Source organism: Macaca fascicularis, chromosome 20 (assembly GCF_037993035.2).
Source record: "Macaca fascicularis isolate 582-1 chromosome 20, T2T-MFA8v1.1".
Lineage (NCBI taxonomy): Eukaryota > Metazoa > Chordata > Mammalia > Primates > Cercopithecidae > Macaca > Macaca fascicularis.
The window spans coordinates 53,026,274-53,050,386 of NC_088394.1; the positions used below are offsets into that span (position 1 = coordinate 53,026,274).

The 24,113-nt window shown below is 45.0% G+C and overlaps 2 protein-coding genes across 8 annotated transcripts in view; both read left to right on the forward strand.

The window, feature by feature from the left end:
- SLC12A3 (solute carrier family 12 member 3) overlaps positions 1-10,588 on the forward strand; it is a 65,872-nt gene extending 55,284 nt beyond the window's left edge. For 2 of the 4 annotated variants that reach the window (XM_065537093.1, XM_074027019.1), the window contains exon 26: positions 8,650-8,727. In XM_065537093.1, coding sequence (XP_065393165.1) covers positions 8,650-8,707 — 58 coding nt within the window. In that variant the 3' untranslated portion in view covers positions 8,708-8,727. Of the gene's footprint in view, positions 1-8,649; positions 8,728-9,632; positions 9,950-10,455 lie in introns of those variants that run through there. The other 2 variants (XM_074027014.1, XM_065537092.2) reach the window with 2 other exon arrangements.
- On the forward strand, positions 10,503-22,513 carry HERPUD1 (homocysteine inducible ER protein with ubiquitin like domain 1). 4 transcript variants are annotated; one of them, XM_005592002.4, is made up of 8 exons: positions 10,503-10,743; positions 14,204-14,281; positions 14,370-14,444; positions 15,671-15,801; positions 17,903-18,025; positions 18,566-18,916; positions 20,782-20,887; positions 21,761-22,513. In XM_005592002.4, exons 1-8 carry the CDS (start codon positions 10,597-10,599, stop codon positions 21,923-21,925), a joined length of 1,176 nt encoding a protein of 391 aa, XP_005592059.3. In that variant the 5' UTR covers positions 10,503-10,596; the 3' UTR covers positions 21,926-22,513. The 4 variants fall into 4 exon arrangements, 3 of the variants coding, with proteins under 3 accessions (XP_005592059.3, XP_005592061.3, XP_073883138.1); XR_012428861.1 differs by lacking the exon at positions 18,566-18,916; XM_005592004.4 differs by lacking the exon at positions 14,370-14,444.
- The last annotated feature ends 1,600 nt before the right edge of the window (positions 22,514-24,113 follow it).

The following is a 24,113-nucleotide window of genomic DNA, read 5'->3' on the forward strand; positions in this document are numbered from 1 at the left end:
AGGTTGAGGGAGGTGAATCTCTTGAATCTAGAAGGCGGAGGCTGCAGTGAGCTGAGATTGCACCACTGCACTCCAGCCTGGGTGACAGTGAGACCCCATCTCAAAAAAAAACAAGAAACAAAACAAAAAAGAAAAAGAAAAAGAAATACCCAGGTGATGGGATGATCTCTGCGGCAAACGACCATGGCACACATTTACCTATGTAACAAACCTGCATAACCTGTTCATGTACCCCAGAACTTAAAATAAAAGTTGAAATAAAAAAGAAAAGAAAAGGATGCTAAGATATGCACCAAATTAGATGCAGGTATGCTCTTATAAGCACTCCACTGAGCCTCCTTCAGTGGAGTGATATTCCGGGTCCTTTCCTAGAAAAAGACAGGGTTGGTTAATGTCAGACATACTAGGGGGAGAGGACTGGAGCCTGTACACAAAGAACTACACCCAGGGGTTAATTCCAGAGATCTCAGTGATGGATATGGGCCTAGGGCAGGAAAGGCCAACTGGGCCACGTCAGAGATGAGAGTTGGAGGAATAAATGCAGGTGTTTGCAATGGGCTGATAAAGACAGGAGGAGAAGTCCAGGACTTAACGTGAGGGCTCAGCAAGCAGAAATAAATTCATGGAGGAGATCAGAAAGTCCCACCATTTGAACAAAAATGTTGCCTTACGCTATTTCTGGTGTCTTACGCATCTTTGCTGAAGTGCTGGGTTTAGTCCTCTGAAGTCAGCTTGGGGAAGGTGGGAGTTTTCCTGGGGGAAGAAAGAAAGAAACTAACACGGGATCAAAATCCTACTTAGGGTACAGAATAGTCTGCGTACAAGAAAACGTACATGAGGCCGGGCACCGTAGCTTACGCCTGTAATCCCAGCACATCAGGAGGCCGAGGCCAGTGAATCACCCGGGGTCAGGAGTTTGAAACCAGCCTGGCCAACATGGTGAAACCCCGTCTTACTGAAACTACAAAAATTAGCCGGAGGTGATGGCAGGCACATGTAATCCCAGCTACTCGGGAGGCTGAGACAGGAGAATTGCTAGAACCCGGGAGGCAGAGATTGCAGTGAGCCAAGATTGTACCATCGCAGTCCAGCCTGGGCAGCAAGAGTGAAGCTCCATCTCAAAAAAAGAAAAGAAAAAAAAAGAAAAGGTACATGACATTAAGATATATATTTTTTTCTTTTCTGTTTAAAGTAAAATGCTGGACAGCAATCAGAATATTTAGAAGGAAGCTATGATGGGGGAAAAAGAATGTGAGCTTCAGAGGTTACCTGGGGCCTCCAAGTTCAGCCATGACCCTTGCCCTAGATGCTGACCTGGAGGGCGGGCTCCACCTGACTCTTGTTTGTCCTGGGTCCAAACCTGGTCAGCCAAGGACAGCCATAAACCTGGCATGCTCTAGGGCAAAAGCAAGTATTTACTGCTGGAGAGATGACCAAATCAGGTAGACAACCTCCCATCTACCCATCCTCTCCAGGATCTAAGTCCTTTCTTGGGGTAATCAGTGAAGGTTTCCTATGTGTGGTGGAGGTTGTTTTATTGCCTGCCTTCCACTCTTGGAAGAAAGGCTGGGGAGTAGCACTCAGAACAGGGAAGCCCAAGCAGGGTTTTTTTCTTTCTTTCTTTTCTTATTTTATTAGAGAGAGAGAGTCTCACTGTGTTGCCCAGGCTGGTCTTGAACTCCTGGCCTCGAGCAATCCTCCAGCTTCAGCCTCCCAAAGTGCTGGGATTATAGGCATGAGCCACCGTGCCAGGCCAAGGTCTTTAAAAAATTATGGTAAAAGACATAACACAAAATTCACCATTTTAACTATTTTATTTTTTTTTTTTTTTTGAGACAAAGTCTCACTCTTTCACCCAGGCTGGAGTGCAGTGGTGGGATCTCAGCTCATTGCAACCTCCACTTCCCAGGTTCAAGCGATTCTTGTGCCTCAGCCTCCCAAGTAGCTGGGATTACAGGCACAGGCCACCAGGCCCAGCTACTTTTTGTATTTTTTTTTTTCTGTAGAGACGGGGTTTTGCCATGTTGGCCAGGCTGGTCTCCAACTCCTGACCTCGAGTGATCCGCCCGCCTCGGCCTCCCAAAGTGCTGGGATTACAGGTGTGAACCACTGTGCTCGGCCTTAACTATTTTAAAGTGTAATTCAGTGGTATTTAGTACATTCACAGTGTTGTGCAACCATCACCACTATCTCGTTCCAAAACATTCTCATCGCCCCAAAAGGAAATCCTGGACCTATTAAGCAGTAAATCCCCACTAACCCCTGGCAAGCATTCATCTGCTTTCTGTGTCTATGGATTTGCCTGTTCTAGATATTTCATATAAGTAGATACAATATGTGGCCTTATGTGGCCTTTTGTGTCTGGCGTTTTCACTTAGCATCGTGTTTTCAAGGCTCGTCCATATTGTAGCATGCATCAGCACTTCATTCCTGTTTAAGGCTGAATAATATTGCATTGTGTGGATATACTGTATTTTGCTTATTCATTCAGTTGGTGGACCTTTGGGTGGTTTCCACCTTTTGTGCTATTATAAATAATGCTGCTATGAATATTCATGGACAAATTTTTGTGAAAAGTGCTTTCAATTCTTTTGGGTAGATAGTTATCTAGGAGAGGCATTGTTGGGTCATCTGGTAATTCTCTGTTGACTTATCCAGCAACTCTGGGTATGCTGTAAAACTTTCTAAGGGCTGAGTTTAACTATCAGACCCATTGTTCTGCTGCCATAGCTTGGCCCCCGTTGTCAGTCTTGACTGGTCATACCCTCTGGTGTCTCCTATTCAAGAGACACTTTGAGGTTCCCAAAAACTAGCTCAGTTTTCATTTTCTTCCATTTAAAAATCGTGTGTAACAAACACCTTTAAGAATCAGGTAGCGGCCGGGCGCGGTGGCTCATGCCTCCAATCCCAGCACTTTGGGAGGCTGAGGTGGGTGGATCACGAGGTCAAGAGATTGAGACCATCCTGGCCAACATGGTGAAACCCTGTCTCTACTAAAAATACAGAAATTAGCTGGGCGTGGCAGCGGGCGCCTGTAGTCCCAGCTACTTAGGAGGCTGAGGCAGGAGAATTGCTTGAACCCGGGTGGCAGAGATTGCAGTGAGCTGAGATCATGCCGTTGCACTCCAGCCTGGTGACAGAGCAAGACTTCGTCTCAAAAAAAAAAAAAAAAGAAGAAGAAGAAGAATCAGGTTGCACAGGGGAGTAACAGGGAAGTGGGTGCCCCAAGTCCTCAAAAGTTGATAACCACAGTCTGAGATTCCCCTTCCTTCAAACAAAAACACTTCCCCTTCATGGGCCACAGTGTTAAGGGAGGATTTGCCTTGGGGAGCTACTTCTTGTAGAGAAGGGAAGCTGCTTCTGGCTTAGCGAGGGCAGGAGAGTTGCTGTGGGAAGGGTTTCATTAGTATGGAACAGGACGTCCATTTCCTGGGCTAAAGAAGGTGGCTCATGTGGGTGGCCAAATTAGGACTTCAGAATGACATAAAAAGCACAGATTCTGGTTGGAGTTTAAATGACTTCAAAAAAAAAAAAGAAAAAGAAAACAACAACCATGAGTTCAAAAAACAAAGTACGGAAGTTCAGGAGGGCCTAAGACACCAGACTGCTTCAAATAAAACATGAGTACTGGCAATGATCTCTGGCTGACTCGCGTTTTGCAAAGGCCCATTCTCTACCTTCACAGCCTGATTGTAAAATAAGATAGGCCTTGGTTCTTCCATTCCTGTCTGCATCTCAGAATGCAAACATGAATTCGATCACAACAGAGTGACAGCAACACTGCAGCACTACCACAATCAAGTTAAAGAGTTTCCGTGTTTCTTTCATTTCCACATTTCCAGAAATCCCATTGAACACTGTGGATTTCCCTTCAGCTTACTAACTTGCATTCCCTCACATGCTTTCTCTCCCACTTTCTTTCTTTTTTCTACTTTTTTTTTTTTTTTTTCTGAGATGGAGTCTCGTCCCATCGCCACGCTGGAGTGCAGTGGTGCAATCTCGGCTCACTGCAACCTCCGCTTCCCGGGTTCAAGCAATTCTCCTGCCTCAGCCTCTCGAGTAGCTAGGATTACAGGTGGGTGCCACCATGCCCAGCTAATTTTTGTATTTTTAGTAGAGACAGGGTTTCACCATGTTAGTTAGGCTGGTCTTGATCTCATGACCTTGTGATCCGCCCGCCTCACCCTCCCAAAGTGCTGGGATTATAGGCATGAACCACCGCACCCGGCCTATGTTTTTTTTTTTTTTTTTGAGATAGAGTCTTGCTCTGTTGCCCAGTCTGGAGTGCAGTGGTGTGATCTTGGCTTACTGCAACCTCTGCCTCCTGAGGTTCAAGCAATTCTCCTGTCTCAGCCTCCCAAGTAGCTGGGATTACAGGCACCCACCACCAGGCCCAGCTAATTTTTGTAATTTTAATAGAGACAGAGTTTCGACATGTTGGCCAGGCTGGTCTCAAATTCCTGACCTCAGGTGATCTGCCTGCCTTGGCTTCCCAAAGAGCTGGGATTACAGGCATGAGCCGCCGTGCCTGGCCCACATTTCCTCTTGAATGAACTGATCAGTCTCCTGGCCTCGAGTCTCTCCCCCTTCATAATGACGTGGATCCATACTGATTCTGATCTGTCCTTTCTACTGCTCAAAAACCTCCAGTGTCCACAAAATAAGGCCCACACTCCCAAGGGTGACCATTCAAAGTCTTTTCTGAGCTGGCCCCAAGACTTTTTTCCAGTCTTACCACTCATTATTATCTGATATTGTCATTATTATAATGATAACGATGTGGTCATTATTCTTATTTAAAAGTATACCCTGGCCAGGCGTGGTGACTCACGCCTGTAATCCCAGCACTTTGGGAGGCCAAGGCAGGCAGATCACCTGATGTCAGGAGTTTGAGACCAGCCTGGCCAACACGGAGAAACTTCGTCTCTATTAAAAATACAAAAAAATTAGCCAGGCATGGTGGCAGGCATAATCCCAGCTACTTGGGAGGCAGAGGTAGGAGAATCACTGGAACCCAGGAGGCAGAGGTTGCAGTGAGCTGAGATCACGTCACTGCACTCCAGCCTGGGTGACAAGAGCGAGACTCCATCTCAAAAAAGAAAAAAAGTTCTTGCAGTGATTTTGTTGCACAGCAAGATTTGGGAACCACTGTACTGGACTCAGTCCAGTCCTCTAAATATTAATGGCTAACATTTATTGAGCACATAGTAAATGTCTGGGTTTGTCCCAAGAACTTAACAACTTTGTGCTATTTAAGCCTCACAAAAACCCTATGAAACAGAAGATACTATTATTATTATTCCTATATTTCCTATTTTACAGATGAGGAAAATTAGGTAGAGAGGTTAAGTAACTTGCTTAAGGTCACATAGTAAGTGGCAAAAGCCGGATTTGAAAACAAGCAACTGGGGTCTGGCCCCATGAGTTGAACCAGTGAGCTCTACCTGCCCATTCAAATTCTGCATATAAAGTCACTGGCACTCCATGGTGTTTAGTCAGTAATTGCTGCCATTATTATTTTTATTCAAATCTCACCCATCCCAGAATTCAACTCAAATTCTACCTCTTCTATCAAGTTTTCTCTGACTCCCTTTCTTTTTTTCTCAATGTAATCATAGATCCTTCAGAAATGTATTCGACTTTGGGATAGGCTTTTATTTCTGTGTTTTTGTTAGCATCCTCATTATACTTGTAAAGTCATTGAGAGTAGGGTCATGCTGTGTTTATCTCTCTATTCCTGGCATATTTGTTGACCTGAATTTAACATTTTCCTAAATGCGCTATAAGCAGAATCACCGAATTTCTTTCTTTTTTTTTTTTTAATTTGAGACTGAGTCTCGCTCTGTCTCCCAGACTGGAGTGCAGTAGCATGATCTCAGCTCACTGCAACCACTGCCCCCCAGGTTCAAGCGATTCCTGCCTCAGCCACCTGAGTAGCTGGGATTACAGGTGCCCGCCACCATGCCTATTTTTTTTCTATTTTTAGTGGAGACGACATTTCACTATGTTGGCCAGGCTGGTCTCGAACTCCTGACCTGAAGTTATGTGCTTGCCTTGCTCTCCCCAAGTGCTGGGATTACAGGCATGAGCCACCACTCCTGTCCCCAAATTTCTTTAAAAGGAGCTATCTCATTGGGTGATAACTCAAGAGAGAATTGCAGAAATTGGATTGCCTTTTCCCTAGGGGAAAAAAATGCAAAATCGCACTCCTGAACTTTCTTTCTTCTGAGTGGGAAGGGATAAGATATCTTAACATCTTAAGGGGCCCTGAGGCTTGTCACTGCAGGTGAGGGGAAACCACACTACTGGCATATTTGATTTCTCAATGCAGCTGTCGCCTCCTGCCTCGCTGCTTCCTTTAAGGCCTATGTTGGTTTGACCTGGGCTTGCTCCACTGGTTAGCTTCTCCCTAGTTGCAAGACTACCAGATCATAATCAGTTATTATCTCCCATCCTGGTGTGTGAAAAGCTACAGAATTTGTGGGGCCCAGTGCAAAATGAAAATGCAGGGCTTCTGTTTAAAACTTATTAAGAATTTAAAGATAACAGCAGAGCATTAAACCAAGCACAGGGCCCCATCTACTACATCGTCACGCCCATGAAGCCAGCTTTGATGAAAAAAGGGTTAGGCCAGGCGGTGGCTCGCACCTGTAATCCCAGCACTTTGGGAGGCTGAGGCAGGTGGATCACTTGAAGCCAGGAGTTCGAGACCAACCTAGCCAACATGGTGAAACCCCGTCTCTACTAAAAATACAAAAACTAGCCTGGCGTGGTGGCGGGCACCTGTAATCCCAGCTACTTGGGAGGCTGAGGCAGGAGAATTGTTGAACCCAGGAGGTGGAGTTTGCAGTGAGCCGAGATCATGCCACTGCACTCCAGCCTGGGCAACAGAGCAAGACTCCGTCTCAAAAAACCAAAAAGGTCAGAGCCTTCTCAGCAGACCAAAACCAAATGCAGAAAGCTGAGTATGGGGACAATTTATTTCCAAAGCCCTCAACCTCTCATCTTAATATAAAGACAGCTGAGAAAGAAACCACCCTGTATTCTGTGTTATATTAAGGTTGACTACTGTGGGCTGAACTGAGTCCTCCAAAGAGATGCTGAAGCCCTAAGCAGTACCTGTGAATGTGGCAGCATTGGGAAATAGGGGCTTTGCAGATGATGGAGTTAAGATGAGGTTATTAGTGTGGGTTCTGATCCACAATGACTGGTACTCTTATGGAAAGAGGAAATGTGGATACAGAGCCAGACATGCACACAGGGAAGATGATGTGAAGAGACCTACACAAGGAGAACCCATGAGAAGATGAAGGCAGGTTGGGGTGATGCTTCTATATGCCAAGGAACGTCAAAGAGTGCCAGCAGGCCAGGGGCGCTGGCTCACGCCTTAATCCCAGCACTTTGGGAGGCCGAGGTGGGCGGATCATGAGGTCAGGAGTTTGAGACCAGCCTGGTCAACATGGTGAAACCCCATCTCTACTAAAAATACAAAAATTAGCCAAGCGTGGTGGCAGGCGCCAGTAGTCCCAGTTACTCGGGAGGCTGAGGCAGGAGAATTGCTTGAACCTGGGAGGTGGAGGTTGCAGCGAGCCAAGATCGTGCCACTGCACTCCAGCCTGTACAACAGAGCAAGACTGTCTCAAAAAAAAAAAAAAGAAAAAGAAAAAAAAAAGTGCCAGCAAAGTACCCAGATAAGAGAGGGGCCTGGAAGATTCTCCCCCGAGACCTCAGGAGGAACTAACCCTGTGGACACCTTGATCTTAGACTTCCAGTTTCCAGAACCAAGACAATAGATTCCTGTTTCTTAAGCCAGCCATCCTCAGCCTTTTTGGCACCAGGGACCAGTTTTGTGGAAGACAGTTTTTCCATAGACCAGAGGTGGGGTGGGGGCATGGTTTCAGGATGATTCGAGCACATTACATTTATTGTGCACTTTATTTCTATTGTTATTACATTGTAATATATAATTAAATAATTATACAATTCACCATAATGTAGAATCAGTGGGAACCCTGAGCTTGTTTTCCTACAACTAGACGGTCCCATCTGTGGGAGATGGGAGACAGTGACACCCGAAGGATGTTACTTATGTGGAGTCTCCTCATTTTGGTTGCCGTCACTGCAGAAAACCCTGCTTCACAGAGATAGGATGTTGCAATAGGCCAGGGGTGGTGGCTCACACCTGTAATCCCAGCACTTTTGAAGGCCAAGGCAGATGGATCACTTGCGGCGAGGAGTTCAAGACCAGCCTGGCCAACATAGCAAAACTCCATCTGTCTCTACTAAAAATAATAAAATATATACATATAGCCAAGTGTGGTGGCACACTCTTGTAATCCTAGCTACTCGGGAGGTGGAGGCATGAGGCATGAGAATGGCTTAAACCAGAGAGGCGGAGGTTGCAGTGGGCAGAGATTGGGCCATTGCACTTCAGCCTGGAGACAGAGTGAGACCCTGTCTCAAAAAAAAAAAAAAAAAAAAAAAGGATGTTGGAAATGAAAGGCTTTTCAGTGCTTTTGTGGCCATCTCAGGATTAAAGCCTAGACTTTAATCCAGGACATGTGGAGATTTGAAGTTGTCTCAAACATTCTGTTTTGTTGTTGTTGTTTAGTTTTTTTGGTTTTGTTTGTTTGTTTGTTTTTGAGACAGAGTCTCACTCTGGAGTGTGATGGCACAATCTCGGCTCACTGCAACCTCCACCTTCTGAGTTCAAGCAATTCTCCTGCCTCAGCCTCCTGAGTAGCTGGGATTACAGGTGCGTGCCACCATGACCGGCTATTTTTTGTATTTTTTAGGAGAGACAAGGTTTCACCATGTTGGTCATGCTGGTCTGGAACTCCTGACCTCGTGATCTGCCCGCCTCGGCCTCCAAAAGTGTTGGGGTTACAGGCATGAGCCACCTCGCCCAGCCTCAAACATACTTTTAAGGCCACCAGATGCAGCTGTACAACTGAAGTACATACACTTGCCACTGTAAAGCCTGCCACCAGATGCAACTTGCCACTCACTGATAGTGTTCTGATACGAGCCTGCAAACAATTGATTTATCATGGCCTCTGTGCAGTGAAACTTCTCTGCTAATGTTAATCCGTATTTGCAGCCACTCCCAGCACTAGCATCACCAACTCAGCTCTACCTCCCATCATCAGGCATTCGATTCTTGTAAGGAGCAAAGCCTAGTTCACTTGCGTGCACAGTTCACAATAGGGTTTGGCTCCTATGAGAATGTAATGCCCCCGATCTAACAGGAGGCTGAGCTCAGGTGGTAATGCAGCGCGATAGGGGGCAGCTGTAAATACAGATGAAGCTTGGCTGCTGGCTCACCTCCTGTGGTGCCGCCTGGTTCCCAATAGGCCAGGGACTCATAGTGGTCCATGGCCGGGGGTGCGGGCGGGGGGTTGGGGACCCCGTCTTAAGCCATCCAGTTTGTGGCACTTTGTTATGGCAGCTGCAGCAGATGAATATACCCACCAGCCAGACCAGGCTCCTCCTGTTACCTTCCTGCCCTTGGCAAGCTCCTGACAACACCTGAAAAAACAGATGTCCCAAGGCGGTTGGAACAAGGAGATGGCCGGGGCGATGTCAGTTTTGTTTTTCAAGACTTTTTTTTTTTTTTTTTTTTTTTCCTACAGAGGAGGAGGAAGAAATGCCTACAATACAGAGGTCTTTATGGTCCCACTTTGGGAATCGGAGAACCCCGCCCTCCTCGTCTCAGCCCCAATTTAACAGGTGCATGTGTATCTTATAAAGTGATGCCCTTTTGGGGGGGGTCCAGTGTGCGCAGGACTGTGGCTGACTTGTCAATCATCATAAGGGTGATGTCCCAAACATTCAAGTCTGAGGCCCAGGGAAATTGTCAACAGCTGCCTGGATGCCTTCATCCTCCCAGCCCAAGGAAGATCTGGCCTCGCTCCTTCGTTGTCCTTAGGAGCACGTGGTGTTCTCCTAGGTGGGCCTGCACACGGGGTCGCCCAGCCTTTCTTTGAGGGCCGAGTGGGTAGTCTTCCCCTGTAGGACGCGCTTCCCTGTAGGTTTCCACGTGGGGCCACCGGAGGCAGAAAAACGGGAAGTGGGCACTGGCACCTGGGGTGAAAAAGGGGGGGGTGCGGCTTTGTGAGGAAACAATTTGCAGAGACTGCTAAACTGGGGTCTGCTGGGATACCCCACTCCCTACCCCCTGCCTCGGGCGCCCTCAGCCACCAGAGCTGGGGGTCCCCCAGGTCTCAGGCCAAGCTCCCCGCGCGGCCTGCAGCGCACCCAAACATGGCCGCCGAACTCGGGTTCCCGGGGCGCAGCCGCGCCTCGGGGTGACGCAGAGGCGGCGGGTTGCATCAGCCCGCGCCCACGTGCTCGGTCCGCCCTCTGCCACCCGGATCCGGGCGCCGATTGGGCCACGTTGGGACAGTGCCTCCGCCTCAGCCAATGGGCGGCAGCCACAGAGCGTTCTGTCCGCAGAGCCGGGCGCGGGGCTCCTATAAAAGGCGCCCAAAGCGGGGGCGCGCGCCCCAGAGACGCGAACGGTCGTTGCGGAGGTTGCGAGCGGCTGCTACGCCACCTGTCTGGCACCTCGGAGCGCAGAGGAGCCCCGACGCCGCCATGGAGTCCGAGACCGAACCCGAACCCGTCACGCTCCTGGTGAAGAGCCCCAACCAGCGCCACCGCGACTTGGAGCTGAGTGGAGACCGCAGCTGGAGCGTGGGCCACCTCAAGGCCCACCTGAGCCGCGTCTACCCCGAGCGTCCGGTGAGAGCGGCCCCGAATTCCCGCCCCTAGGCTGTGGTCCCCCGCCCTCTGCTAGGAATGCCACGTCCGCCTGCCCTGTCCTGTGGCCTCCTCCCCTTAACGGCTGCGATCGCCCGGCCGGTCACCTCCCCGAGGGCTGTGGTCTCTCCTTCCCTGCCCCGCCGACGCTGGCTCCCCTCTGTTGCCCAGGGGCCGTCAGTAATCAGCAGCCTGACCTTGGGCGAGTCATTTCACCCTCCAAGCCTCTTTCCCCCCAGCTGCCAGGCAACTCGGTATTCCTAACTGAGCTTGCATCCAATGGCTAGAAGTAAGAAAACATCCGTGCTGCAAAATGAGGTTTCTGAACGCAGCCTCTCTGCGGGGAGAGGAGCGGGCAGGTGCCACCCGGGGCCGTGGCTTGAGAAACCTGGGGACCGCCCAGACCCTGTGGACGGAAGGCCCCACACCCAGAAGCAGGACGTGGCTCTTCTCCTCCCTGTCCACCTTCCGCCGTACCCCTCCCTGTCGCACTGGACCGCGCAGCCATTGCCGAGTCCCGGGGTGGAGCCCCGTGCACTTTCTGACCAAGAGCGACTGAGAAGGGAAGCAGGCAGGAGTCGCCTTCAGTCTGGTTTTAGGACGGCAGCCTCTCCATTATTAGCAAGACTTCCTTGCTTTGTTTTGGTTGACGCATCTGTCAACATCACCCTTAGCACCGCCTGCCCTGGCCACCACGTGATGAGGCTGTAAGCTGGCCCTTCCTGTATTTACTTTCTGCTCTGATATTATGTAAGTGTCAGCAGTGTTCTTCACTGCCCACGAGCATAATTCTTCATCACACAGGAGAGGGCATCCGGGCAGGAAAAGATAGTGAAGTCGTGAGTTCCAACTTGTGGTAGCGCCTGTGTCTGTTTTTGTTCCATATGGTTAAGAATGTTTTAGAAGTGAGTTTTCCTTCTGAGTTGTTATTTTGAAATTTGCGTATTTATTTCGTAAGCTTGCATTCCATGTCCTCTAGAATTCACCCTGGCACATTTTTCAGTTTCACTATAACTGCTTCCAAGAAACTGGGTGCCTGTGTTGCCATGAGAATGGCTATTGGGTACACAAATTGGTGAAGCAGGTGTAGCCTATGGTTGCATCATATGGCAAAAGGCAGGGTTTTGGAGGAGGGTTTTTCTTGAGGGCTTCCTTTGGTGAGGAACGCGGCTCCCATCTGTTCAGTCTGAAGACCTAAGATTGTAAACAAATACCTCTCAGGTATACAAATTTGTGTCTAAAAATTATTATGGCTGAAACATACTTATCATTTGTTTTCTGTGGTAGAAAATGATATATTATGAGAAGGCCTACTTTGTAATAGTCGTTGACTTTACTTAATATTTTTCTTTTTTTTTTTTTTTTTTCTTGAGACGGAGTCTCGCTCTGTCACCCAGGCTGGAGTGCAGTGGCCTGATCTCGGCTCACGGCAAGCTCCGCCTCCCGGGTTCACGCCATTCCCCTGCCTCAGCCTCCCGAGTAGCTGGGACTACAGGCGCCCGCCACCACGCCCGGCTGATTTTTTGTAGTTTTAATAGAGACAGGGTTTCACCGTGTTCGCCAGGATGGTCTCAATCTCCTGACCTCGTGATCCACCCGCCTCTGCCTCCCAAAGTGCTGGGATTACAGGTGTGAGCCACCACGCCCGGCCTATTTAATATTTTTCAAATCAGCCATCTGCGTGAAGACTCAATATCAAGTTAGGCCTTTGAAAGGGGGAAAATGAAAACCACTGGCAGCTGTGGTTTTCTAGCCTTTTCTAGTGGTTGAACTCTAATAAATGCAGGACCCTACATATACAAAAGGTACTGTTCTACAAATGTATGTATATATTAGCATTTACCTTTAAAGTTCTCACCTGTCAGAAAACCGGTGAACACAGCATTCAGTATATTTATTTTGGTTCAGTTACAGTGTCAAAAAGTCCTGATGTATATGGATAAGTAGATGCACTTTTTGCCGTTTTGTTTGTTTTAAACAGCTTGCTTTAATTATCTCAAGCTACTTGGCAGGAACACCTTTATTCCAGGTTTTGCATAATCAGTTATTCTGGCACGAGTAGATTAACACCTTGGTGATCTCCAATAGACAGTTTATATGTTAATATTATTTGAAGCCATTATTTTTAAGTACAGTTTAGAAGGAGTTTCAAATAGATTTTAAAAATGAGATTTGTAGGCCGGGCGCGGTGGCTCAAGCCTGTAATCCCAGCACTTTGGGAGGCCGAGACGGGCAGATCACGAGGTCAGGAGATCGAGACCATCCTGGCTAACACAGTGAAACCCCGTCTCTACTAAAAAATACAAAAAACTAGCCAGGCGAGGTGGTGGGCGCCTGTAGTCCCAGCTACTCGGGAGGCTGAGGCAGGAGAATGGCGTAAACCTGGGAGGCGGAGCTTGCAGTGAGCTGAGATCCGGCCACTGCACTCCAGCCTGGGTGACAGAGTAAGACTCCATCTCAAAAAAAAAAAAAAAAAATGAGATTTGTATAAAAGAGTGTGCAGTCCCTGTGGCGTTAAAATCGGTGATATGGAGAAGAGGGGTGGGAATTGTGACACTGTGGCAGCAGATGACCTTGGACAAGTCAGTTTTTCAGACTTTCCTCCCTTAAAATAGGGATACTAAATCTCACAGGGTGGTTGTGTATAATGTCACCCACATGCCATCTCCTCTATAACTGCATTTGTATGCCAAGAAATCATCTGTGAAGGCTTCAGTTTAGGATAGCTTCACATTATTTTGGAGCACTGCTAGGTGGATTTGGTTAAGGCTGGCCTTGGGAGTACTCTGAGTTTTCTCTGAAACCGAACTCGATTTGGTTGTAGGTGCCCTGTTTGCTGTTTGTTGCTTTTAGTAACAGGAATCAGTTTACCTGGGAGTTAAGAAGTACATTGCCATAGGTTTGGACTGGAGATAATTTGCCTTTTTTTTTTTTTTTTTTTTTTTTTGAGATAGGGTCTCACTCTGTTGCCCAGGCCGGAGTGCAGTGGCGTGATCTTGGCTCACAGCAACCTCTGTCTCCCGGGTTCAAGTGATTCCCCTGCCTCAGCCTCCCGAGTAGCTTGGGTTACAGTCACAAGCCACCACACCCAGCTAATTTTGCATTTTTAGTAGAGATGGGGTTTCACCATGTTGGCCAGGCTGGTCTTGAACTCCTGACCTCAGGTGATCCACCCGCCTTGGCCTCCCACAGTGCTTGAATTATAGGCATGAGCCACTGTGCCCAGCCGATAATTCGCCATTCTGTGTTTATTTGCATGTTAGAGACCAGTTAAAGACACTTTCTAAACAGAAGTTTTGTATGTGGGGTTTTTGAGCAGGTATTTTCCCGTGATGCTGGGGGGAAACACACATAATCAAATTACTTGTATAAAACAGTTTCTTCTGTGTTTAGGAACTTTTGGGGGTGAAATGCTGACCTGTGTTTTTCTTTCCATGATCAGTGTCCAGAGGACCAGAGGTTAATTTATTCCGGGAAGCTGCTGTTGGATCACCAATGTCTCAGGGACTTGCTTCCAAAGGTACCTCACTTACACATTAACCTCTGAATGTTTTTAAGCACTCACCAGGTTAGGTTTAGGTCCTTAAGTGCCTTCTTATTACTTTTAGCAGGAAAAACGGCATGTTTTGCATCTGGTGTGCAATGTGAAGAGTCCTTCAAAAATGCCAGAAGTCAGTGCCAAGGTGTGTCTCCTTCTACATGATGATAACAATTTGTATCATTCAGACTTTCAGGGGAGTAATAAAAGAAGTTGGATAAAACTTTTATTGAGAGACTGTATGGTGTTATTACCAAGTAATATTTTGTTTCTTTCCTAGGAATTAGAAACTGTATTATCAACACAAGTGATAGGTTCATAGTAGCAGATTGTTCCATTACTGCTGTAGTGGAAAAGTGGAGTTACATATTGCACTATCTTCTGGGATATGATTTGATCTATGGTTACTGTGTATCGAGATTACTGAACTAACACTGATTGGATTTTTATTGAATTTAGCACACAGCAAGTTTTTTCAAAGGAGCCATTAATTTTTATAAAGAGTACAAAAGTGAATATATTTCCTCTGGAAATTTTCATTATGATTAGTTGGATAGGAAAAGATCAGAGTCTTTATCAAGTGATCTTTAAAGAATTTTTTTTTTTTTTAAATATGGTCTTGCTATGTGGCCCAGGCTTTTCTCAACCTCCTGAGGCAAGCGATCCTCCTACCTCAGCCTCCTGAGTAGCTGGGACTACAGGCATGTGCGACTGGACCTGGCTCTAAAGACTTCTATGTGACAGACAAAAACATTTATTTTTCATTTCACAATGTTTATTCACATATATGGTGTTAGTATTCTGGTGTAGTGATGCACTCTAAATTTGCATTATATTTCCTAGAACATCTGAACAGAGCATAGGAAATTCCCTATTTTGCCATTATCAATTCTAACAAAAATCTTAAAAGCACTTTACCATTTCATTTCCCTGCATTGTAATTTTTAAAAAATGATCAAAAACAGTATCATACCAAGGCTTACTTGTATGAGAATACTATTTTAGAAAGTTTGGGCCGGGTTCTATTTATAAATCTTGTTGGTCAGATTTCTGCAATGAGTAAGTTTAGCACCATTATCAAGAAGCTTTCTCACCAATGACAACTTCATTGGAAGATTTTAATGAAATTTTAATGAAAGTGTAGCATCGTTACTGTAGGGAAAAAAATGAATATGTTAGCATCTGTGTATTGAAAATTGTGTGTAATAAATGTCAGACTTTTTTACATAATGTTGCTTCTATTTAATTTTGTCACGTTCAGAGGTGGGGGGTAGGAGACATTAAGCCCTTGACAGCAAAATAATTCCTTTCGCTTGATTTCAGACAGTTGCGTCAGCTCCCTTGTTCTGTGTTCATGTTACACTTATTTAGGTGGCTGAATCCACAGAGCAGCCCGCTGGTTCTAATCGGGGACAGTATCCTGAGGATTCCTCAAGTGATGGTTTAAGGCAAAGGGAAGTTCTTCGGAACCTTTCTTCCCCTGAATGGGAGAACATCTCAAGGTGAGTGTTATAATAAAGATCTCGGCTTATGCAACGTGAATGTGCCTCATTTGCATCCATTGAAGAGTAAGGTGTGTTTACACGTATATAATCAGAACTTTTAAACCTACAGAATTTTGCTTTACAAATAGCTTCGCTTTAAAGATGTCTTATATATTTAACTTTTCTTAATACACAGCCTTTTAGTATATACAAATTTAAAAAGTAGGCAATGCATATATTGAAAAAAAAATGTAAGTGTTTTATCCTTCCATTGTGCTGACCACTTGGTTGCCGTCATGCTAGAAAATTGCTGCTGCAGGAGAAAAGCTGTTGTAAGCATTGTGCAGCTGCTTTGCTGAGTGGCTTTGTGCTTTATTGTAACAATGGGTGACAACAAGGGAGAGACTGTTTAAGAAGTATTATTCCAGAGACTTGGGGGTACTAGGAAAGTTGGCCATTTTTTATAACCATTAAAGCTTTTCTTTAGAGCAAAAGTCAAAACTAAATGCTGTGTTCTTTGGATTTTTATAGCTCTTGGAATACCTTGTTTTTTGGGAAAAATTCATTAACTACAAGTTGAAATTCTATAACTCTCCAATTCCCCATCCCCCTTTTCCTAGTAGTTTTTATATGCAATATTTTATAAAGCCAGGTGTTTCAGGAGTGAGTTTTTCTTTTTTTTTTTTTCCCTTAATGGAACTTTCAAATATAAACAACAGTGGGGACTAGATAATTAATCCCCACACCATCATCCAGGCCTGCCTAATAAATAACAATCAGAGTTTTACCATACCTCATCTATTACCTTTTCCCCTTTTTTTTTAAAGTATTTAAAAGTAATCCCCAGTTATGTTATTTCATCCCTATATACTTGAGTATATAACTATGAAAACCTTTTAGTTATCCTGTATATCTAGAATGCCATTATCAGATCTAACAAAAATCTTAAAAGCACTCTATCATTTCATTTCCATGCACTGTAATTTTCTTAAATGATCAAAAACAGTATCATACCAAGGCTTACTTGTATTGGAATACTATTTTAGAAATACTCTGTGTATGGAATTTAGTTAAAAGATTGTCAGCATATAAATTGGATAATTATTGGATAGAAAATTATTGGTTAGAAAAACTTAAAACTTCTTCCCTTATTCTGATTCAACTATTTCTAACTTGAGAATTGAGGCTCGTATTTGACTTTCTGAATCTCACCATAGTTAAACTTGATTTCCTTTAACAAATACTTATTGAACAGCCAGTACATATAACTGTGCTTAAGGATATGAGTTGACCTGCAGGAATGACCACATAACCAATTTCTGATCTTCGGGCAATTCTATTATGCTTTCAATTTTGTGATGTGCTACTGAAGAAATACACTGTGTAAGAAGCACAAAGCCAAAGATAACCCACATACACCTGCCCTATGAAGTTGAGGGCTGTGTGGCCTGATTGAAGAAGCGTGCATTTGACATCAGACCAGCTCTGAAATCCAGCCTTGCTACTTAACTAGCTCGGTGACCTTGTGTAAAGCCCCTGTCTTCCCTGAGCTGTACTTGGGTTCCCCTTGTAAAATCTCCTTCGTGAGATTGCTGTGGATACAGCAGCCTGTACAGGACCCCAGGTAGTCAGTAAGCATGCGCAGGTGATGCCACATGCACACATCACTATAGATACAGATGGAGGGTGGAGGAAGAAGTGTGGATATCAGGAGGATGGGAGAGATTTCCTTCAGGAAAGACTGGGAGAAATGTGACTTTTGAGCTGCCCTCTAAAAGATAAACAGTGGGTTGAGACTTGCAGTGAGACTCAACAAGTCAAAACTGAGCAGGGATCTATCTACTTAACCCCAAAAGGTTGTTTATACATGCACTCAGCAAGTAGGTGGCAAGGGCTGTTGTTTTCCTGTGGGATAGGACTGTGGTAGAAGTGCTGTGTCATTTAGTACCTTCCGTGCTTATGGTACATGGGTGCATCATACAGTCATTTACCATGTAACTGCCATAAATCCCATTCTTCTGTCTCTTCCATTTGAATTCTAGATTTTAATTTAAACTTAGTTTTCATTTGCTCATACTCAACCCACTCAAAATGAGTGTTTTTTTAAATCTGTGTATAGGCCTGAAGCTGCCCAGCAGGCATTCCAAGGCCTGGGTCCTGGTTTCTCCGGTTACACACCCTATGGGTGGCTTCAGCTTTCCTGGTTCCAGCAGATATATGCGCGACAGTACTACATGCAATAGTGAGTCCTTCCCGCTGTGCTGGGTGTGGCCAGGGCTCCCGGGAATTGAGAGGAATTTTATCCATGTTACCTGTCAAGTTCAGAATGGAGGGATGAATGTATTTTCATCAGTCTGCAGAGCCCTGCTCTGTTTGGTCTGTGGGTGGAGTAGAGTGTAAATGACAGCTGTTACCTGATTTGTATATTGACACAAGGGTGTTTTTGTCTGATACACAGTTTAGTGACTTTATTTAGAACATGTTACTTTCTTTTCAATTTGTGGTACCTTCAAAGTTTTGTGAAGATTTTAATTTGCTACTGTGCCATAATCTTACAGTGGCCTTGATGTTTAATTCCAGGTGAAATTCACCACGTGGCTTCTCTTAGAAAAGGCATTTATAGATATAGTTAGTAAGGAAGTTCTTCACTAAATTGAAGGAAAATCAAATGCATATCTACCTACTTCAAATTCTTAACAGTAAAAGACTGCTGTGTAAATAAGCCACAGCCTTCACGGTGCTTTGGTCTCAACAGTATCTGCCTCTGTCATTTTTATTTTAGTTTAGCAGCCACTGCTGCATCGGGGGCTTTTGTTCCACCACCAAGTGCACAAGAGATACCTGTGGTCTCTGCACCTGCTCCAGCCCCTATTCACAACCAGTTTCCAGCTGAAAACCAGCCAGCCAATCAGAATGCTGCTCCTCAAGTGGTTGTTAATCCTGGAGCCAATCAAAATTTGCGGATGAATGCACAAGGTGGCCCTATTGTGGAAGAAGATGATGAAATAAATCGAGATTGGTTGGATTGGACCTATTCAGCAGCTACATTTTCTGTTTTTCTCAGTATCCTCTACTTCTACTCCTCCCTGAGCAGATTCCTCATGGTCATGGGGGCCACCGTTGTTATGTACCTGTAAGCAGATGGTTTCTCTAATACAAATTACGCTACATTGTGTTCACACTAAGCAGATTTTGCTCTTTTTTGTTTTTTGTGTTTTTTTTTTTTTTTGAGACAGAGTCTCGCTCTGTCACTCAGGCCGGAGTATAATGGCACGATCACTGCAACCTCCGCTTCTCGGGTTCAAGCGATTCTCTTGCCTCAGCCTCCTGGGTAGTTGGTATTACAGGCACCTGCCACCACGCCTGGCTAATTTTTGTATTTCTAGTAGAGACGGGGTTTTGCCATATTGGCCAGGCTGGTCTCGAACTCCTGACCTCAAGTGATCCGCCCACCTTGGCCTCCCAAAGTGCTGGTTTTACAGGCGTGAGCCACTGCGCCTGGCTAGATTTGCTCTTTTTTGAGCAATCTCAGTTACTGTAGAAGGAGGTGTGTTTAAATAGTATATCATTCTGTGGCTGGGCGCAGTGGCTCACGCCTGTGATCCCAGCACTTTGGGAGGCCGAGGCAGGAGGATCACATGAAGCCAAGAGTTCAAGACCATCCTGGCCAATATGGTGAAACCCCGTCTCTACTAAAAATACAAAAAATTAGCCGGGTATGGTGGCGCGGGCCTGTGATTTACTTGGGTAGCTGAGGCAGGAGAATTGCTTGAACTGAGGAGGCAGAGGTTGCAGTGAGCCAAGATCGCACCACTGTGCTCCAGCCTGGGTGACAGAGCAAGACCCTGTCTTAGAATAAATACATAATAAATAGTATATCATTCTGGCACTTTCAGCACAAGGAATTCATGCCTTGGTTGGTTGTATGGTCCCAAGAACATATCAATCCTGTATTAATACAAGAATATTCTCTTGTCCTCTAGATAAGCTACCTTACCTTCCAGGCTCACAAACCAGAATTATGTAGCCATACTGAGGCATGGAACAGCAAATTGTATTTGTTTTGAATGAGAACATATTTGCCTTTATCAGGCCACAGCTGCCTTCCAGGGTAAAGGTCAGGCACTGACTGTTAGCATAGCCCTGAAAGGCAAGGGAATCTTCACATACCTGACATTTGGTTTTAGCTGTGGCCTGGAGCAGTACTCACCTGGGGGTGGTTTTGTACTCTCTCTCCCCAGGGGACATTTGGCAATGTGTAGGTATTTTTGTTTGTCACATCTAGGGGAAGTGGTCCTGCTAGCATCTGGTTAGTAGAAGCAAGAGTGCTGCTGAATTTTCTACAATGCACAGGACAACTCCCACAGTAAATATTTGGCTCAATATGTCACTAGTGCGAAAGCTGAGAAAGCCTGGCCTGGAGTGATGAGTCTTCGTGGTTGAAACTAAAAGAAGAAATTTTCCTTTATAGTAAAAATGGATTTTTATTTTAGCTTTTAAAAATAAAAAATAATTAGAATATAATGAACACTCAAATATCCACAATTAATCATTGCTAATATTTTGTTATATTTGTTTTAAGACTTGGGATTTAATTGGTTTCTTCAAATCAAACATTTAGTTAATATTTTCTGTAGTCTCTAGAATCATATATTTAAATGACCAAATGTAGGTTGTCATTATGTTATATATAATGATAGTTTTGTAGGTATATGCTTTCTCCCCACTTTGTGCAGGTTTTCAAGGGCAAGGTTTAGTTCATATAAATAAGCATTTATTGAGTGCATACCATGTGCTAGGTGCTATTTATATTGCTGGGTGTGCAATGATGAATAAAACACAGTCCCTCCCTTCAGTGGTCAAACGCCTCTGTAGATGGGTCTTGCAGTGAGCTTATCATCAGGGTACTGCTATGATTAGAGGTGGGGAGCCTTGGATTCTTGAGTAAGTCTCACTGTGACATCAGCTAAGATGGATTTTTATGTGCTTCCTTTGAAGGCATCACGTTGGGTGGTTTCCATTTAGACCGAGGCTGGTTCAGAACTTCCCAAATGATGGTCCTCCTCCTGACGTTGTAAATCAGGACCCCAACAATAACTTACAGGTATGGAGCCTCCCGTGAAGCCCAGGCAAGCTTGACATGATATGCTAGGCTCTCAAATCCGTAACCTTTAGATTTCCAGCTTGTGGTTTACCATTTTATTGGGCTAAATATTTCATGATTTGTTCACATTTCTTCTTAGAGCAGCAGCTATTTTTAAAACATTGAATGTGCCATCACATTCTATCACATATTTTTGACATGTGGCAATTTGCATTTTGGCTTAAGTAAATAACATTTTTTTAAACCCACTATTTTGAGCGTTCAGTGGTCTGTAACAGTGTGTTATACCATAAGAACTGGTATGAAGTGGTTAACTACTAGTTTAATAATAGTTGAAGCCTGGGTGTGGTGACTCATGCCTGTAATCCCAGCACTTTGGGAGACTGAGGCAGGTGGATCACCTGAGGTCAGGAGTTCAAGACCAGCCTGGCCAACATGGTGACAACCCATCTCTACTAAAAATATAAAAATTAGCCGTTCCCGTATTCTCAGCTGCTAGGGAGGCTGAGGCGGAAAGATGGCTTGAACTTGGGAGGTGGAGGTTGCAGTGAGCCAAGATTGCACCGCTGCACTCTAGCCTCGTGACAGAGTGAGACTCTGTCTCAAAAATAATAATAGTTGCAGATCTAGTTGTTTCATTTGCTCTGCTATTTGCTGCCAGGAGTATTCAAAACTCTGACAACATCAACACGGTTGTGCTGTGGAAGCCTGAGAAAGAGCCCTATCCAGCCTGGGACATCATGCCCTGGGGTCCTGGCTGCCTGCTGCTGTGCCTGTGGGGCGGGGGGCAGGGATTTACCCTGCCCTTTCCTAACATTATTTGGTATTCATCACAGCACTAATCGTTTTCTCATTGTGTTTCATTACCTGTAGGAAGGCACCGATCCTGAAACTGAAGACCCCAACCACCTCCCTCCAGACAGGGACGTGCTAGATGGCGAGCAGACCAGCCCCTCATTTATGAGCACAGCATGGCTTGTCTTCAAGACTTTCTTTGCCTCTCTTCTTCCAGAAGGCCCCCCAGCCATCGCAAACTGATGGTGTTTGTGCTGTAGCTGCTGGAGGCTTTGACAGGAATGGACTGCATCACCTGACTCCAGCTAAGATTGCCTCTCCTGGACATGGCAATGATGAGTTCTTTAAAAACAGCGTGGATAATGATATGCTTTTGTGATCAAGCAAAAGCAGAAACGTGAAGCCGCGATACAAATTGGTGAACAAAAAATGCCCAAGGCTTCTCATGTCTTTATTCTGAAGAGCTTTAATATATACTGTATGTAGTTTAATAGGCACTGTAAGTAGAAGGCCTTAGGTGTCGCATGTTTATGCTTGAGGAACTTTTCCAAATGTGTGTGTCTGCATGTGTGTTTGTACATAGAAGTCATAGATGCAGAAGTGGTTCTGCTGGTACGATTTGATTCCTGTTGGAATGTTTAAATTACACTAAGTGTACTACTTTATATAATCAATGAAATTGCTAGACATGTTTTAGCAGGACTTTTCTAGGAAAGACTTATGTATAATTGCTTTTTAAAATGCAGTGCTTTACTTTAAACTAAGGGGAACTTTGCGGAGGTGAAAACCTTTGCTGGGTTTTCTGTTCAATAAAGTTTTACTATGAATGACCCTGGGAGAGACTCCTATCATCCTAGCAGTTTACTCTGCGTTTGTTGTATCTAGATAGTCAACAGTTGAGTTGCCAGTGTTTAACCTGAATGCTTGTTTTTCCAGAGAGGATTGTTTGTGCCAGTAAGAATGATCAGGTAAGGCCATGAAAGTTTTTGTTGGTGTTTGTTTTTGAGATGGGGTCTCACTTTGTTCCTTGGGCCAGAGTACATTGGCTACTCACAAGTGGGATGGTAGCGGGCTACAGCCCCAAACTCCTGGCTTAAGCCACCTCTTGCCTCAGCCTCCTGGGCAGCTGGGACTACAGGCATGCACCATCACATTCAGCTTAAAAGTTTTAATTTACTAAGAATATACCTGTGTTTCCCCCATTTCGTGATTTAAACAGTGCTTGCTTATATAGGAACCCATCAAAGTTAAATTCCCCACATTTAAAGTTAGTAGTTAGTGGTTTCACCTTGGCAAATCTGCAATAGTTTCACCTGCTCAAATTTCATGCTTTTTGTAAGCTGAGCTTATGTTTGTAATTTTAATCCTTTAAATACTACTGTGGTGACTAATCTTTTTTTTTGTTTTTTGGTGGTGGTTTTGTTTTGAGACGGAGTCTCGCTCTGTCACCCAGGCTGGAGTGCAGTGGTACGATCTCAGCTCACTGCAACCTTCGCCTCCTGGGGTCAAGCGATTCTCCTGCCTCAGCCTCCCGAGTAGCTAGGATTACAGGCGCCCACCACAACGCCCGGCTAATTTTTTTGTATTTTTAGTAGAGACGAGGTTTTACCATGTTGGCCAGGCTGGTCTCGAATTCCTGACCTCAGGTGATCTGCCCGCCTTAGCCTCCCAAAGTGCTGGGATTACAGGCGTGAGCCACCGTGCCCAGCCAGCAACTAATCTTTAAAGCACAGTTTTATATATTTTTACATGAGTAATGTTATGGTAGGTGTTCTACTTGGCAAAGTAAATCAGCCTTTTGTGATCATTTAAATGAATCCTTATTGTAAACATTGTTTACATAAGATAAACATTCGCTAAACAACTCATGGCAAGACGCTGGGTAGGTACAAAGATGTCTTATGTGTGGTTATACTTTCAAAGCCAACTGAAACCCTTTTGTAAGGAGTTAAATAGCAAAAAGTTTCAATTAACTGTGTGCCCCTGGAACAGAACTATCAGAAGGCAATGAATATTCACAAATTGCGAAGAGATAATTTGCTTCAAGGAAGAAATGACTTGTAACTAGAGTGGGTATGAAATGATGGGGGAAAAATGTTGAGGTGTGAAATTACTCACCTTCTTTCCAGTTCAAGGAAAGAAGGGTAGCAGCAGGAGTAAAAGCTCAGCCACAGGATGTGCTCTTCCTGCCAAACAGCTGGATTCTGCACATGCTTGGGAATGAGGTCCTGCTAGTTTAGGAAAACGAACATTAAGGATTCCCAAAGTCTTGGGTGGAAAAGCCTGTTTCTTTTCAGAGGCAAGGCCATCACCATTTGGCAAAGGGCGCAAGGCCCCAGGCAGCTGTGGTACCATCTGCTTCTAAAGGAGCCGAGGTTTCACCCCCTGAAATATCAGTTTGTAGCTTAAACTCTAGGTTCTACAGGTCCAA

What these genes read in the sequence shown, in the direction of transcription:
- HERPUD1 (XM_005592002.4), top strand. Translation starts at nt 10,597, where the DNA reads ATGGAGTCCGAGACCGAACCCGAACCCGTCACGCTCCTGGTGAAGAGC. An exon ending in TCAGGGACTTGCTTCCAAAG is followed by an intron (nt 14,282 to 14,369) that starts GTACCTCACTTA and finishes TATTACTTTTAG; the next exon opens with CAGGAAAAACGGCATGTTTT. An exon ending in GAATGGGAGAACATCTCAAG is followed by an intron (nt 15,802 to 17,902) that starts GTGAGTGTTATA and finishes ATCTGTGTATAG; the next exon opens with GCCTGAAGCTGCCCAGCAGG.